We start from the raw sequence: 17,366 nt of genomic DNA, 5'->3' as shown, positions 1-17,366 counted from the left end.
GGATGCTGCCCAGCCGGAATAAAAGATGGCACTGGGGAAACCATGGGGGAAGCACCACGGGGAGCGGACGGTGAGGGTGCTTCCCATGCTGGGCACGAGCAGTGCCAGTGGACACCGAGGAACTCACAGTTGGACACACAGGAGGGGTCCACAACAGAGGAGAGGAGCCACGACAACCCCAGGAGACTGTTGGGTCTACCGGCAGTGAACTAGTGAGTGGGGATGGGCCACGGCCCTACCTCTCATTCTTCATTTAAATTTTTCTCCCCGCCCCCCACATTTTTTTCTTACTGCCGGGGACTGCCCAGAGAGACCCCAAGGCAAGCGGGCACAGTGGAAGAGTGGGAACAGCACACTTCCAGGCTTGGCAGTGCTATGCTGACTAGTACCACAACCAAAAATGACTTGGAGGTCATGATTAACTGCAAGATGAGCATGAGCCACCAATGTGATGTTGCAGCTGATAAAACGAACAAAACTCTGGCTTGCATCAATAGATGCTTCTCAGGTAAATCTCAGGATGTCATCCTCCCTCTGTACTTGGCCTTGGTGAGGCCACAGCTGGAGTACTGCACCCAGTTCTGGGCTCCACAATTCAAGAAGGATGTGGAAAAGCTTGAGAGCATCTAGAGGAAAGCCACACCCATTATCAGAAGGCAAGAGAGTAGGCCTTCTCTCAGAATGGGACTCCTCAGCCTGGAGAAGCACAGGCTTAGGGGTGACCTGGTGGCAGCCTGTAAGTATATGAGGGTTGTACATCAGTATCTGAGGGAACACCTGTTCACCAAAGCACCCCATGGGTCCAATGGTCGCAAACTCCCAAGGTCCAGTGGTCACAAACACCTCCAAGACTGTTTTAGTCTGGACATAAGGAAAAACTTCTTTACTATCCGAGCCACCAACACCTAGACTAGACTGCTGCCAGAGGTGGTGCAAGCACCTACTCTAGACTCTTTTAAGAAATGTTTGGATGCTTATCTTGCTGGGATCCTTTGACTTTAGCTGACTTCCTGCCTCTGGGGCAGAGGGCTGGATTCGATCTTCTGAGGGCTCTTCCAGCCTTAATACCTATGACATGTATTAAAACAAAAAAAGAATGGACTTGTCAAAGAGACACAAAGTAGAAATGGCTATGCCAGACACAAGGCTTAGAAGTGCTTGACTTCTAAAATTGTTTACAATCAGATTTAAACTATGCAGATAACTATGTTGTTGAAAACAAGTAATTGCAGGGAAGGTCACATTTTCATAAGTAGTAGTAATGTTTATTGTATTGTTTTAGTGAAAACTATAAATAAACTACTACTGGTGGTAATTAGTTAAAAGACAGGAGGTAATACAGTAGATGGATACTGAATTTTACAATACTTTATCTTCAGTAATGCACTGAAGAAAGTATTTACTGAGCTTTAAGGGCAACGCTAATGTTATGTATGTTGCTTTCCAGAGATATATTGACAAAGGAAATCGAACTTATACATGGACTCCTGTGAATAGCACTGATTACAGGTAATCAGATGTTTGCATAGTTACTTTTGCTATTGAATTACATATGATTATTTTGATTAATTCTGTTTTTATCTAACCAAGCACATAGACGTCTAGAAACGAGATTTCCCTGAATTGGTGTAGACATGGTGTATATGAATATCATGCGTCTTCCTTTAGGTGATGACGAGAGGGGATTTATACGGGGCTATAATACCCCTTCCTTCCTCCCTGCCCCTCTTTTTCTCTCCATCTCGATAAGAGGCCACCATTGCCAGCCACGCGTTTTCCCAAAGAAAAACATGCAGGATCAGGCTGTTTTTAAGTATATTTTTTATTTACTAATTAAAAAGGGAACATTAGAAGCCTTTCCAAACAGGTTACATTGGAAATTAACTTTGGGTAATTCTTCTTCTTAATCTCATGTTCATCATTTCTTGCATCATTTTGTTTCTAACCTAGATTTGTAAGATCTTGAGAGCAAGAACTGTTACGTTAGCTCCCTGAAATGTGCTTTTACAATGTTGTATAAAAGCATGAAATATCAATGAAATTATTGTGTGTATATAAAATCATAGGAGACAGCAGTACAAAATGATATACATCATGGAAAACTAACACAGTTGCTGCAGTGTGCATGATTTCAGCCTCTATAACATCCTTGTGATACTGGAAAGGATGTAACATCTTGGCAGGCCTTTTCCTATATAATCTGTTTTTGTTCTATCCAAGAAAATGCAACATACTTCATTTGAAAACTGTGTAGCTTTTAATATTACTAGCATTAAGCTCAGCTTCCATGAGTTCCTGAGAGTCCAAACTAGGGTACATGTTTCAAAGCATAGCCTCCCCATAATGTTTTATATTTCAGGTGGATAAAAAGTGCAAATGAAAGAAGACATGATTTTTTAAAATCATATATAGATGTATGTATGTATGTATGTATTCATATATACATTGTATGATACTGGATTGATTCAGCCTCAGCCTTTTTGACTGTATGTACTTAGCCTTACCCTAGTAGGTGCTACTGGCCTCGCCCAAGTTGAATTTCTTTTGTATTGAAAATAGAATTAATAATATTCCTGCTGTCCAAATCTATCCTCTCACAAACAGACACAAGTAAGTAAAACTAGTGGTAGCAAATGAATGTAAGGAGCTACCTAGTTAGGTTAAATTCCAAATGTCATTGAGCTACACCAATTTTTTATTTGGTTGGAACAAAAATGGTGTTTTGCATCATATAATACTATCTAAGAATTGGTACAAAAAGACGTTTGATTAACTAACTCCTTAGGCTGAGAGACAGCAGTTAATATCCTGGGGTCACATTGCAGTAAGCCCATTAAACCTATAAAATTATAGGTTTTAATTAGTAGTTTCTGTTCACTATAACTGTTAATGACAGGTAACCCTCTCCTGATTTCCCTGGAGGGGAATTGGTGGAAGGCTCTCTCTAAATAATCAGCAATCTTATTTACATGCTGTTTAAATGGCAAATACATCATTAAAGGTCATCATGCTTGGGCCCAAAGGTACAACTTGTTTTAATGTTAATTTCTGTAGCCATCATAAGAAACCACCAGTAAAATGTATTTTTATGTTAATGAAAATGGAATGCAACCCTGAAGAATGTGGCATGGGGAAGATCTCTCTCTGCTGGGGATCTGTACTTTGCATCAGTTTGAAACTATATTCACATACACATTGATTTTTTTAGAGGTAAAAATAAAAAGGCAGATTTGTAAAGAAACATTGGCAGGAAGTCAAGTGGCTATATATATATTGGAAATTTATATGTCAAATATATATATATTCAAGGGATTTTATTTGTTTAGTGGCTACTATAGATGGTATTCTCTCTCTTGGAGATACCCTAGTTTAAGCACTATAGAGTTTGACATTTATGTAGTGGATACCAGTAGCTGTCTTGTTATTGAAAGGAGAATCAGTCATCTTACACTGTTATCATAGCAGTTTAATGTTGTCTGTGATTCTTCTGCTGTTCTCTAAGTCTGACTTGCTATAACGGCACCCATAAAAAGTGAGTTTTCTATGAATTTCAAAATGGGTGCTGAAGTCCCCTCCCCTCCCCCTCCCCATTGTTCTTATTAGATTTACCTTATTCCCAAACCCTGTGGGTGCCTACCAGTACATGTGCTAGATGGGGGATTGCACACACTAATGTAACCATCTCCTTTCATGATAATTGTCACCCCTAATGTGTTCATTTTCAAAGACACATTAAAGCTGATTTGAGGAAACCGCAACAAATCGTACAGAGATTCCCCACTGAGCTAAATGTGTCTTTGTTTCTTTCTTTATGCTTGTCTTATTTCTGTTACAGTTTGGCCTTGGTATTACCATCGTACAGCTTTTACTATATTAAAGCCAAAATAGAAGAATCAATAACTCAGGCCAGATGTAAGTACTGTGGAGGGTCTTTGGCTTCTGACTGTTATGATTGAGACTCAGGCTTTTTTTAACAACATAACATTTGAAATTCATAAAATACGTTATCATGATGTCCCCAAAAATCTGCAGCAATGATTCTAACCCATTGTAAACATCCAAGGTACAAGAAATATTCTACGTAGCTAGAATATGTACAGGTACCCCAGTTTCACTGACAACCCTTTACCCCGTGCTATGTACCTATTGAATCATTGCTTTGTGTATCCTCTGTTGCTGTCATTTTAAGGGCCTGCTAGCTGACATTTAAATAGTCAACCTGCAAAATATTAACTTACAGGCTATGGTAGCAAGCTGCTTTTCATTTTATGCAGTTCTTACATTGCTGTTTATAGTAAACTGTGCATATAGCTAGAATAATGATTAAAATGGTTTAGTTTTTGTTTGGAGATAAGTGTTTATATTGAACTTTCTAGCTACTTTCAATACATGTTTAAACTGGTGTGGATTACACTAATTTCAAGCCCCTTCAAGATGCGGGGGAAATAATTAGAAATAGTATCTCTGAAGTATTTCTAGCTATAAAGTATTTTTTAATTATTATTTTCTTTGTTTAGTTTGACTGTAGTTAGTGAACAAAGTATAACTTATATTCAAGAATTAATCCAAACTTGAAACAGCTTCATCTATATTTAGAAACATACATAGTTAAAAACTTAACTGAGGAGAACATTAGGATATAAGCTTTTCTACACTTTTTGCAAGTCTACTTTTTGGTCAAAGCATCTGTTAGCTCAAATTAGATTTCCTTATCAGTGAAAAAGAAAATTTTCAATGATCACGTGATGGGTAGGAGACATAATACGCTTTTAATAACCAGTAATTTGGGCTGATTCATTTTATAACTTTATCAAATAGGGAATAGTCATTAAAATTTTAACGGGAGAAAAAAATATTCTGTATGTGCACAGTAGATCTGTTTGTGCTGTACCTTCAACAGTGCACCCTAAAACAGACCCTTGAAATAGCCACAGTATATAGAAGGTACTATAGAAATAATTGATAAGGATATACACTCCAGTCTTCAAATATGTTTGTCTTTTTTCCAGACTACAACTGTACATATATTGAACCTTTGATCTATCTTTGCACAATATTTTTATTCAAGGGGCTGGTTGAATAAAATATTGGTTTGTGACCCCTTTTGCTTTACCCTGTTTTTTTCTGTTTCCCTGCTTTCTCTTTCTGATGGATTTTCACAGTCAAAAAGGGCAAGTATATTCTTGTTGCTCAATTTCCTTCTGTTTACTGCAGTTGGTATTTTCCATTTATGTTTCCATTCCTACTGGACATTCTCCTTTGTATTCCTCATCTCTGGATTTCTCCCATGATCATTGGGTACCATAGCAATAGAGAGGAAAAAAAATCTATAAAATGCTGTTGTGTTTTCATGCACATTTTAATTTGTTGCCAATCTCTAATCCTTGTTTGTCTGCTCCTGTCACCTTTTGATTCATGATAAACTTTTTATATGAAATAATGCTTTTGAATTATATTGAATGTATTACAAATCCATGTTTTTCCTTTGATAGTCTAAAATGCTCCACGTTCCAAAAATGTCTAGTTATCACAGTATAATGCTAATGAAAGTGTCCCATATATTTTCATATTGTCATGCTAATGAAACAACTCAGACTTAACTTACTTCAGTTATCTTATTATTGCTTGGTGCATTGTTATATAGTAATGAGGTAATTGCTTTGTGCAAGGTGAAATTCTGGTGGCTAGTAGAGTAGGTTAGTCAGAAGCTGTTCTTTAGAAAACTGTTCTGTAGAGATCACCATTTTTAAAATTCCTAGATGCATGAAGAAGCTCTTGTGTAATTTTGCAAATAACAAATAAAAGGCAAGCCTGGGGACATAGTAGAACAAAGCCCAATTTATTTATCTGACATTCATCTTCATCTTTGTAGATTTAGAAACTCTGAAGCTCGATCACTTTGATAAAGCCGGCTATACCTTTATTGCACCAAGGTTGGTCAATTTCCCAGTTCTAAGTATTATACACAGCAGTAAATAAGAAGTCTTGATCAGGTTAGTGACACTTATGAAACATAGCCTGCAAAATTAATTTTGCACAAGAAATGTGCTTGGAAAAATGTTCAGTGAAAAGCACAATGGCTAAACATGTTTTGCAAGGTCAGATATATTTTTCTTAGTAGAATATGAAAATATCTTTGCAGTCTACTTTCTTTTGTAATTTGTTATATGGAGCTGTACTCTGTTTTTCAGTGTTGCAATATTTGGAGAAATGAATAAAATAACACAGAAACTTTATCCAAGACTTATATTCATTAATGTATTAATTGGGAGTGTGCAGTTTGCAGATGGGACTGAAGAAACTTGGGTTTTAATCCTGGGTCTCAATTAATTTTTGGCAAATGACTTTACCCTTCCATGCCTTAGTTTCCTCTTTTGGAAATGTTTTTTGTAGTGTTTTTGTATTTTGTAAAACCTTTGAAATATAAGGATGAAGAGTGATTTTTTTGTGAGGGATTTTTTTGGGGTGCAATTCTGTTACGTGAGTAGAGTTTCAGTACATTACTTTTTGTAATTGGATTACTTCCCTGGGTTTTCTTATGGGCATATGCACTCCTGGGCCTTGGCATTTTTGCAACTAAAACACAGAGATATAAATGTTACTATATAAAGACTGAGTCTAGTGTGAATATTTAAAATAATACTGATGGTAGATAAATAACAAAGAATTCCTATACACATGGTCAGGCTAGAATGTTTCAGACTAGTTTATTTGATAAGTATTTGCATCCTCAAGTTATATTCTGATTAAAATGATTCAGACATAAGGATTTTGTTTGACTTTTTTTAAATAACTGAGATTAAATAAATAAAAGTCAAATAAAAATCGTACCTCTGAATCATTGTCATTGGAATATAACTGTAGTGAGATACAAATGTTTATTAAATTATATCATTGTATAGTCTAATTAAAACAAATTAGAGGTAAGGGTTTTTTTTCTGCTTGTTTATTTACTTTCACCCCAAGCTCAGAAACCCTTATAGTCATAAGGGCATTTTATCTTCCTGAGGGGCTTAATGTACTGAAAATTGGTTGAATTATTGAACTGATAATTTGTATTAGTCCCTGATCCTGCACATAATCTGTGGGTCAGAATTTCAATGGGTCTTTCTGCAGAGTGGACTTCAGTGTTGGGCTCTAAATTCAGATTAGGTCCTTTCTGGACCATGCCATAGGGATTTTTGAGTGTATCACATGAGATATGTGGTCATACAAGATTTGTATAAATCAGGGCTCTCTGGCTTCAGTGTGGCCAGGGGCCATATGTGGTGGTGGTGTGCATCATCCTAGGCTGCACACTGCATGGGTGAACCCACTGTAATCTTTCCCCATCCTCATGGATAGTGCTGGCTGTGTACAGCTCACCCTACCACTTGGACTAGGAGGAGCAGCATGTGTCCTCCTTTGCCCTCCCCTCCCTGTACATAGGCAATGCCAGTGCCAAGAGTGAGCATATGCCCCCCCCCCCACACACACCCTGCCTCACTGCATGGCAGTACGAGAGGCAGCTGCAGGGGTACATGAGCTGCCACATGTGCTGCCAGTTGGGTAGCTCTGGCATAAATGAAAATAGTTTACCTCTGCATATTTTGAGGGGGTGTGTGTGTGTCAAAGTTAAAAAAGTGCGAGTGTGCATATGTGATTCAAGAAACATCTTTTCTTAGGAAACCATTGTCTGAAGATACCATGTTAAACTACAACCATAAGGCTTCCAGTATCCTTTTACCTATTTGCTTTTTTTTTCCCTTTGGCAAAAGATCAACTTTACTATTTTTTGATCCTTTGGATTTATTTTGTTCATTTAAAGCACTGCCTTCTTCTGGCTGATTTTTGCGGACTCCTGTTGTACGCTCCATTACAATGTGCTAGCTCAGATCTATCTAAGGGCCTGTAAAGTGCTACCTGACCCCTCAGATGTATGTCATGTTCCAGTAGCACATGAAACACATCTAACATGAATGTTTGTTGTTTTACAGAGAATATTGTAATGATGTAAAAGTATCAGAAAACAACACTGAATTTCTTTTAAATTTCACGGAGTTTATGGATCAAAATACCCCAACCAGCCCTTCATGTAAGTATTCTATTCTAGTCACCAAAACTTGTAGCAAAGGAAAATGTCTGTGGGCTTTTTTTCTTTGTTTGTTTGCTTGCTTATTGGGAGGGAGTGGTTTTACTCTTTATTAATTTGCTTAATGGAATGTATATGAATAACAGGGATGAACTTCTCTATGAACTTTTCTTTAGGTCCAGGACAGAGACCAGAACACTGAGGGCATATTTCCAGCCTTATCTAAAATGATCTACCTGAATAGTACATAGTAATAACCATAAACCTAATTTGGTAATTTCCAGCTTCTCTTCCACTCTATTGCAGTGGATGATTTTCTAGCAGTAACCAAAGTCAGTCAGTACTTTCTACCCTCCCACACTGTCTGTAGTTCCCCTTTTTTTGTTATTATTGAACGTATTAGGCAATAAGGTGATATGGATAGTGTGAGCGTGTGGGGCCTAGGAGTGGCCGTGTACTCCCTAGCACCCCCTGCTGTGTCAATTAAGGTGGTCCAGCACCCTCGACTCGCCCGCCACATCTTTGATCTTATAGGTTCAGATGAGAGGCTGCCTACTCTCACCTTAGACACCGCGCCGATGTTACCTCTGTTTTAAGTGGGATGTTCCAACACCCCCCCCAAGCCTTATGGGCAATGCGTGCCTCCTACCTCCCCTACAGCACGCCCCAAGCCTCGCAGCTGTTCTCTGGACGTTGTTCTGCCCTTGCCCTCCGGCGCCCTCTCCGGCACCCCTTGGGCTTGTCCTGCCCTGGTGCCCCTCTCTGGCACCCCCGGGCTTGTCACCGATCTGGCGCCCTTGGGGTTCATCACGCCCCGGCGCCCTTCTCCAATCCTACCTGGGCCTACCGCAGCACTGGCACCCCTTTACCGGCATCCCCCGAGTTGGTCTCGCGCCTGTCGCCCTTTTACCCACACCTCCGGGTGGGTTAAACCCCAGCGCCCTGTTACCGTTGCCTCTGGGCCAGTGCTGCAACCTGCACTCGCTACCGATGCCCCTGGGGCCCTTGCCGCGCTGCCCATGCCCGTTGCCCCTCTGGGCCTTCTACTGCACTTCTCACGCCCTGCTGCCCCTCTCTGGGGCCTTTGCCGCGCTCTTGCGCCCTGCTGCCCCTCTCTGGGGCCTTTGCCGCGGCTGGGGCTACAACCCCCACACACCGAGCACTTCTCCGGCACTCGTCCACTGTGCCCACTGTGGCACCACTCCCTGCACCCCTGCTGGGTGCCAGGAACCCCCCCAAGCCACTGGGGCACTCCTGTGAGGCCTCCTCACGCCCCTACAGCCTCACCCGGTCCTCCGGTGTAACTATAACAAAACCCTAGCCCAACGGCTGTAACAAAACCACGAAAGAGCCTCCCTGCTCATAAGGCAACTTCAAGCCCCCACCAGGGCTCCTAACCATACCTCCCTTCATGGTCCTCTAATCCCTGGCATCATAGCAGCTGGGCAGAATGACAAGGTTGCAACTACCAGCTCAAGCCGCTCAGCTCTGCCGCAGAGCTCCTCCTCTAGCGGCTGCCAGAAGGGAACTGCTAGTCAGGGTCCGGCCTGGGCTGTTTATAAAGGCCCAGCCCTGCCCCCTTCTGGCCACATGACCTGCCTGGTTGCCCCAGCAACCAGCAGCTGAGCTGCCCCAGTGATTGGCAGCTCACCTTATCTCACTCTCAGGCATGGAGTACCCCAGTGCCTCCGTGACAGGCAGATTTTAAAGATTGTTTTCCTTGTCTTCTAGGGCCTGAACAAAAAACACATTTACACCAGTATAATTTAAAAGTTTTCTCCACCAATGTAAATCACCCTGGAATCCAGAGCAAAGAGAGAAGTTAGCTGCTTTCAGTAGGCGTTCTTACAGTACTTGGTAACTAGGGATAAGGGAAACAGAAATAGCTTATTTGCATTGGCCAAATAGATACACAAGGATGGAAACAAAGAGAAGACACCTACATTTGTGTAATTTACACTGGTGTACATTCCTGATTTTTCCTGTGTAAAAAATTGCTGGATGCGAGTAAGTTACATAGGTGTGTAGGGAACTGTGTTATCTGTTCACTCCTGCTTGAGGCTAGGGATGGAAATTACATATAAATTGGTATAAGTGATTGGAAACCAGTTCAAATCTGTAACATATCAGGGCTTATTCAATCTTTGCAGGTTGATCTAACCCGCAAAGCTTGAACTGTTTTGAACGTGGATAGGCATTTCCTTTTCATTCCAGAAATGCAGGCACATGCCTGCAGTGGCTCAAGCTAGAAGCCAGGGGGTGCTAGAGTAGCCCTCCCTTCACTGCACAGTGCTGAGCTGGGGGGAGGCAAAAGTGTGGCCAGGCCCTGGCAGGATTAGCCCAGCAGAAAATTCATAACAGTATTTATCACCCCTAGCTCAGTGTTTATCATCCCATTAAGAAACCAACAGATGGACATTACTAGCTACCTGTTGATTGTGCCTTTGTCACAGAATGGACTGCAGCCAGCATCAGGTCTGCTAGCTAATACACAGACACCTCTCAGCAAGGCAGAGGGGAGGGAGGGATTCACCACAGGGAGTGGTGAGGGGCATGGTGGGGAACAGCCTGCAAGTCTCTGCCTGAGCTGCAGCCAGGGAGTACAGGGGTGGGACCAGTTCTTCTGTGGAGCAGAGAGCCCCACCCAGCCCAGAGAGCATGTTGGGATGCTGGATGGGTGTAGAATGAGATTTAACTGATTTAGGTTTAGTCGGTTTTTTGAACTTCTGTCCCAGATCCTGTCCAAACTCAAGTTAACTCACAGTCCCCCAGCATCCCAGGATGCATTGCACCTCCCCCACAAATCCCACCATCACAGGATGGGTGGGCTAGCTGTAGCCCAAGATGTCTGCTCCAGCCATGCAGGGAGGTGTGCTCTAGCTCCCCCAAGCTTCTGACCTGAGCCACTGCCAGCATGTGGCTGCATTTCCAGAATGAAAAGTGATGTCTGTTCACTTGCGTATTGGTTCAATCCGTACAATTCAGACTAACCTGCAAAGATTGAATCAATTCAGCCTCAGGCGTTTTGACTTTCTGTACTTAGCCTTAATGTCTACTTCCACAACTGAATCCATGATATTTACCAGCTACCAGAGCCAGTTTCAGAATAAGTATGAGGTGTTGATAGGAAGACTATTGAAGAGTTGCATTAGCGTTACCTTTTGAGCTTGAATTTTTCTCATGACCATAGCTTCCAAGAATGCCAGAGTATACCAGCACTCTGACAGAGCAGCAGGGTACCAAAACCAGTTTAAGATAAACATGGATGGATGTAGTATCAGGCTTAACTGATTTAGGTTATATTGGTCTATCTAACATATGTCCCAGATCCCATCCTGACTCAAGTTAATGCTCGGGCTCCCACCATCCCAGGATATTTTGCACCTCTCCTGCCAACCCCCCGCCCCCCTTGCAGGGCAGATAGGCTAGCCTCTGCCCACTGGCTGCTTCATCAGAGCCCAGCTGGCCCCTGAGCTGTCACAGAGCTCCCCATGGGTTGCAGGGATGAAAGCCAAGCTGCCAGGGGAAAAGCCCCCAGCTGTGCCAGACCCTAGCTGGGGTACTATGGTTAGGCTGAAGGGGCTCTGTTACCCACCCCACCATCCCTGCCACCCCACCAGGCTGCTGGAGGAAAGCTGGTCTGCGGGAGAAAAGCCCCTACCACAAGGCACCCCTGTCCTATGCAGACCTCAGCCTAGGGCTCTGGGCGGGGGAGGGTCTGATGTGAAAACAGGGGGTTTGGCCCGTGTACTTGACAGCCAATCAGGGATGGCCATGTGCCACTAGACTGTGCTGCCAGGCTGGGAGCTGTGCAGAAGCGCCTCTGCCTTCTGGCCTGGCCAGCGCAGGCATTTGCCTACTTTGCCTCCAACAAGGGCGAGCCTGTGTTACATTTGCTCACAATCCAATCTTTGCAGCTTAGCGAAACCCTGCAAGGTTTAATTGATTCTGCCTCGAGCTTTTTGACTGCCTGTACTTAGCCTATATGTTTATACTAAACATAGCTATCTGAAACTCTGTTTTACATCTTTTTTTTAATAACTTAATGTTGTAGGTTCCTTTTACTCTTAATTTTGTAAAGGCAGAATGATTGTTCAGTTTTGGGGTTTTCTGCAACAGAAAACAAGGAAGCCTGCCAGCATGCCCACAAATACTAGTTTTGTGTTATTACGTCTCTGAGAGGTATTCAGTTAAAGGTGTAACGGAATCTGATACACAGCCCCTGCAATAATATCTGCTGTCATGCTGCGTGTAGTTTCATAGTTTCATGCACATATTTGGCAAGATGCAGGGTTTTGGACTTGGGATCCAACCCCAATTACACTTGTCATCATCTTGCCTACTTGTGGTCCCTAGATCAGCCAGTAAGCCCATTTGAGCCCTAGTGTGGTTCTGTTGCTGTCGCCAGTTAGCTGATCAGGAGACAGCAGGGACCACACCAGGGCCCGTTCAAGCAAAGGTGCAGTCCACCCAGCCACACATTCATTTTAAGGTGTGATGGAAACCGGATACCGAATTATTACACAAAAGTTGTCTGGTTTTGCTTTTAATTGACTGAATGCGTGGCCAGGTTACACTGTAAGGCATGATTAACTGGATAAGCACATCTAAAGTGTAACATCTGGGAGTCCAGAGGAGTCCAGGAGAGCTGACTACTTTAAAGAAGCCTTAGTGAGCGTGCAGGAACAAACCATCCTGATGCACAGGAAGACTATCAAGTATGGTAGAAGACCAGCTTGGCTTAACAGGGAACTCTTCAGTAAACTAAATCACAAAAAGGTAGATTCTAAGCAGCAGAAACTTGGAGAGATAACTAGGGAAGAATATAAAAGCATTGCTTGGACGCACAGGGTTGAAGTCAGGAAGGCAAAGCACAATTGGAGTTGCAGCCAGCAAGGGATGTGAAGGGTAGCGAGAAGGGTTTCTACAAGTATGTTGGTAGCAAGAGGAGGTTCAGAGAAAGTGTGGGTCCCTTACTATATAGGGAAGGCAACCTTGTGACAGATGAAGAAAAGGCTGATGTACTCAGTGCCTATTTCACCTCAGTCTTCACAGGAATGGTCAGCTTCCAGACTTCTGCACCGGGCAACACAGTTCGGGGAGGAGGTGAGCAGCCCTCAGTGGCAAAAGAACAGATTAGGGACTATCTAGGAGAGCTAGACATATAAGTCCAGGGAGCCAGACAGGATGCACCAGAGGGTACCAAGGGAGTTGGCTGATGTGATTGCAAAGCCATTGGCCATCATCTTTGAAAACTCATGGTGATCAGGACAGGTCATGGATAATTGGAAAAGAGCAAACACAGTGCCAGTATTTAACAAAGGGAAAAAAGAGGATCCAGGGAACTGCAGACCAGTCTGCCTCATCTCAGTCCCTGGAAAAATCATGGAGCAGATCCTCAAGGAATCCATCTCGAAGCACTTAGAGGAGAAGAAGGTGATTAGGAACAGTCAGCATGGATTCACCAAGGGCAAGTCGTGCATGACCAGCCGGATTGCCTTCTATGTTATGATGAGGTGACTGGCTCTGTGGATGTGAGGAGATGGGTGGATGTGATGTACCTTGATATTAGCAAGGCTTTTTTTTTTATATGGTCTCCTACAACCTTTTCACAGGCAAGCTAAGGAAGTATAGGATGGATGAATGGATTGTTACATTAATAGAAAACTGGCTGGAGCATTGGGCTCAGAGGGTAGTAGTCAATGAATTGATGTCTAGTTGTCAGCTGGTATCAAGTGGAGTGGCCCAGGGGTCAGTCCTGGACCAGTTTTGTTCAATATATTCATCAATGACCTGGAAGATGTCATAGAGAGTGCCCTCAGCAAGTTTGCAGATGACACTAAGCTGGGGGGATTAGTAGATACACTGCAGGGTAGGGCTAGGATGCAGAGTGACCTAGACATATTGGAGGATTGGGCCAAAAGGAATCTCATGAGGTTCAACAAGGACAAGTGCAAAGTCCTGCACTTAGGACAGAGCAATTCCATGTACCAGTACAGGCTGGGGCTGGCTGGCTGGGCAGCAGCTCTGCACAAAAGGACCTGGGGGTCACAGTGGACAAGAAGCTGAATATGAGCCAGCAGAGTTCTCTTGCTGTCAAGAAGGCTAATGGCATACTGGGCTGCACTGGTAAGTGTGTTGCAGTAGGTGCAGGGAAGTGATTATTCTCCTCTGTTCAGCACTGGTGAGGCCACATCTGGAGTCTTGTATCCAGTTTTGGGCCCCCCTGTTTAGAAAGGATGTGAACAAATATGAGAAAATCCAGTGGAGGGCAAGAAAAATGGTTATGGGGCTAGGGGACATGACTTACAAGGACAGGCGGAGGGAACTGGTCTTATTTAGTCTGGAGAAGAGGAGACTGAGATGGGATTTCATAGCAGCCTTCAACTACTTGAAGGCAGGTTCAAAAGAGGGTGGAGCTGGACTGTTCTCAGTGGTGGCAGATGACAGAACAAGGAGCAACAGTCTGAAGTTGCAGCAAGGGAAGTTTAGGTTAGTTATTAGGAAGAATTTTCTCACTAGTGGGGTAGTAAAAACCCTAGAACAGGTTACCCAGAGAAGTGGTAGATGCTGCATCCTTGGAGGTTTTTAAGGCCTGAATAGACAAAGCTTTGGCTGGGATGATCTAGTTGGGGATGGATCCTTCTTTGAGTTGGGGATTAGACTAAATGACCTCCTGAGGTCTCTTCCATGATCTGCCCATAAAAGTCTGTTCTTTTGACTGTGGTCTTTTGTAATTTCAATTCATATGAATTTCATCATATTTTAAACTGGTATTGTCAATATGAAAATGAGTGTTGTAGGAAATGACTATGCAGCAGTACACCTGCTAACCCAGCAGAAGATTCTTGTGCAGGTTTCCCTTACTTTATGCTGTACATGTGTTCCTGGAAAACGGCACATAACTGGAATTCGCATAAAGGGAACCCACTTTACTGTGTAACAAATAGGGATACATTCCAAAACCTTGATGGTACAGACCCCAAGACCCGTTTCTACCACTTTTACAAGACAATTTTGGTACTCACCAACAACAGACAGTACACACAAACACAGGACACTATCATAATGGGTATAGCAACTACAGAAACATGTGTCACAGACAACAAGCGAGGAGCACAGATCCACACAGGAGACTATATTTTGGTGTGTGTCACTCCCACAGTGTATTGCACTAAGCAGCTGACTGTGGGCTTTCACCACACTGTTCACATAAGAATGAATTTTCCCTCGATATAACAAATTTTTGGTATAAAAAGGGTCGTCGCATAAGAGCGAATTTGCACATACAGAACCCGCATAAAACAAGGGAAACTTGTGTATTCAAGAGATCAACTTTTTGTTAATGAAACCTATTGAAATCAAAATAATTATTTTGCAGCCTTTATTCATAAATGTGTCACTTAGAAATACAGTACAAAATATCTTCTAAGATGTATATGTAAACACACATTATAAAAAAGTCACAAATATCTCAGGAATGAAACCCAGAAGGGCAAACTTAGGAGGTTGCTGAAGTAAAACCATACAACTCTTGACTTTTGACCTTTGGTTTTCAGTAGTGTAGGGTTGTGCCTTTCACTACTGTGACCTGTTGAAAGTTAGCTATCTGCCAAATAGGTTATATTTTTAGCCAAGGTTTTTTCAAGTATCTACAGTTCCTTGGATAAAAGCGATGTATTATTATCATTTATTATTTGCTATTTTTTTAAGCATCAGTGCCATGCCAGGTATTGAACCAAAGATAGAATCTGATGCTCTTAATAAGCCAAAACATCTGGGGAGATTCAATCATGAAGCATAGATGTTTTGACTTGGTAAAGTCCTGATCTAGTAGATGACTTAAAGATGGGCTTAATTTAAAACTTCGGAACAGATACAGCAGTCAGGGAACTGCTTACACGCTCTTTAGTTTTACTGAATCAGGGTCTTAACGCAGTTCTGCTTTGCAAAATAGCCATGTAAGATTAGCATTGCACGCTTCTAATGCTTATTGTGTCTCAGTTACAGTCTTGGCAAATATACTCGGTCAAGGAGTTGGGAATATTTTTCTCTGTCATCCTAAAAAACTCAGTTTGGACTCTTAAAGTTAAACTGGATTATTTCCAGTTCATGCGCTGTCGCCAGCAATCAAAGTCCTGAAGGTCGAATTAGGCTCAAAACTATCCCCATGTACTCCTTTTGTTTTCAGATTTTGCATTGAGTTTCATCATAGAGGCGAAAACCCATTAAAATCAAAATGATTGAACATTCTTTTACTTAAACACAAAGTAAAGTAATGCATTAGAGGCACAAGATAAAATTCAGCTTGGAACTCAACCTTAGCTTGTTGGCTCAGAGACGTACAAACAGTAAAAAACACATGCTGGAATCTAAATACACAAAAATCCTTGTTTTGGTCACAGCTATGACTTTGGCTACACCAAAAAATGTTCTCTGGATAATGAGAACGTGCCATTACTCCATTCTGATTTTTCAGAGTGAAACAATGTGATGATATGGGTTGTTGTTTTACTGTACATTAGTACAGGTTTTTTTGGGTTGTGTTTTTTGGTTTGGAGCTCATTATCAGCTCCAGCAGGATAGCCCATTGTAATTATGGAAAATATTGCTGGATGAAGTAATGCATCTAAAACCAAAGTGAACTTAAGTAGACAGCTGTGTATCAGACTTTAATGGCACAATGAATGTATGTGTTTCAGTATGCATCTCCTGTTAGCATTGTTAGTAATTTGAGAGAAAAATAGACTGTCTATCTCTGTGGTATCTGTCACTATCTGGAATCAATTTTCACTGAAGCAGAGATGTCACATTCTCAGTTTTTTTGTCTGATAGTTTTTATATAAAACATAAGTTTCGTTAAACCACTTAACTAGAATGGTATGACCACCTAACCACATGTGAAATGCTTTCACAAGCTAACCCTATAAAACTTACTCCTTTTTATGTAACTGCCCTCACATTTGTCTTATGTCTCATAGTTTTGCAATTTCTAGGGTTGGAAGGGACCTGAGCAGATCATTGAGTCTGACCCCCTGCCATGGCAGGAAAGAGTTCTGGGATGTGAGGAGACCCCCTGCCATGGCAAGGAAGAGTACTCTGTGGATGTGAGGAGACCCCAAAAGACCCCAGCAAGGTGTACATCTAGCCTCCTCTTAAAGATCCCCAGGGTAGGAGCCAGCACCACTTCTCTTAAAAGTTTGTTCCAGATCCTAGTCGCCCTGACTGTGAAGTAGCGCCTCCTGATATCTAGCCTAAATCTACCCTCTGCCAGCTTGTGACCGTTATTCCTGGT

General features: G+C 42.2%; 1 protein-coding gene across 6 annotated transcripts in view; it reads left to right on the top strand.

Moving 5' to 3' along the window:
• The window catches only part of CACNA2D1 (calcium voltage-gated channel auxiliary subunit alpha2delta 1), a 558,706-nt gene that overhangs the window by 504,029 nt on the left and 37,311 nt on the right, over positions 1-17,366 (top strand). For 4 of the 6 annotated variants that reach the window (XM_019543648.1, XM_019543646.1, XM_019543644.1 and 1 more), the window contains 5 exons: positions 1,448-1,509; positions 3,836-3,912; positions 5,163-5,171; positions 5,873-5,933; positions 7,977-8,074. In XM_019543648.1, the coding sequence (XP_019399193.1) occupies positions 1,448-1,509; positions 3,836-3,912; positions 5,163-5,171; positions 5,873-5,933; positions 7,977-8,074 (307 nt within the window). The remainder of the gene's footprint in view (positions 1-1,447; positions 1,510-3,835; positions 3,913-5,162; positions 5,172-5,872; positions 5,934-7,976; positions 8,075-17,366) is intronic. The other 2 variants (XM_019543647.1, XM_019543645.1) reach the window with 1 other exon arrangement.

This window comes from Crocodylus porosus, unplaced genomic scaffold (genome assembly GCF_001723895.1).
Source record: "Crocodylus porosus isolate Cpor-Errol unplaced genomic scaffold, CroPor_comp1, whole genome shotgun sequence".
In the NCBI taxonomy this organism is placed as follows: domain Eukaryota; kingdom Metazoa; phylum Chordata; order Crocodylia; family Crocodylidae; genus Crocodylus; species Crocodylus porosus.
The sequence above is the reverse complement of the archived record's forward strand: the minus strand, read 5'-3'. Positions and strand labels throughout refer to the sequence as shown.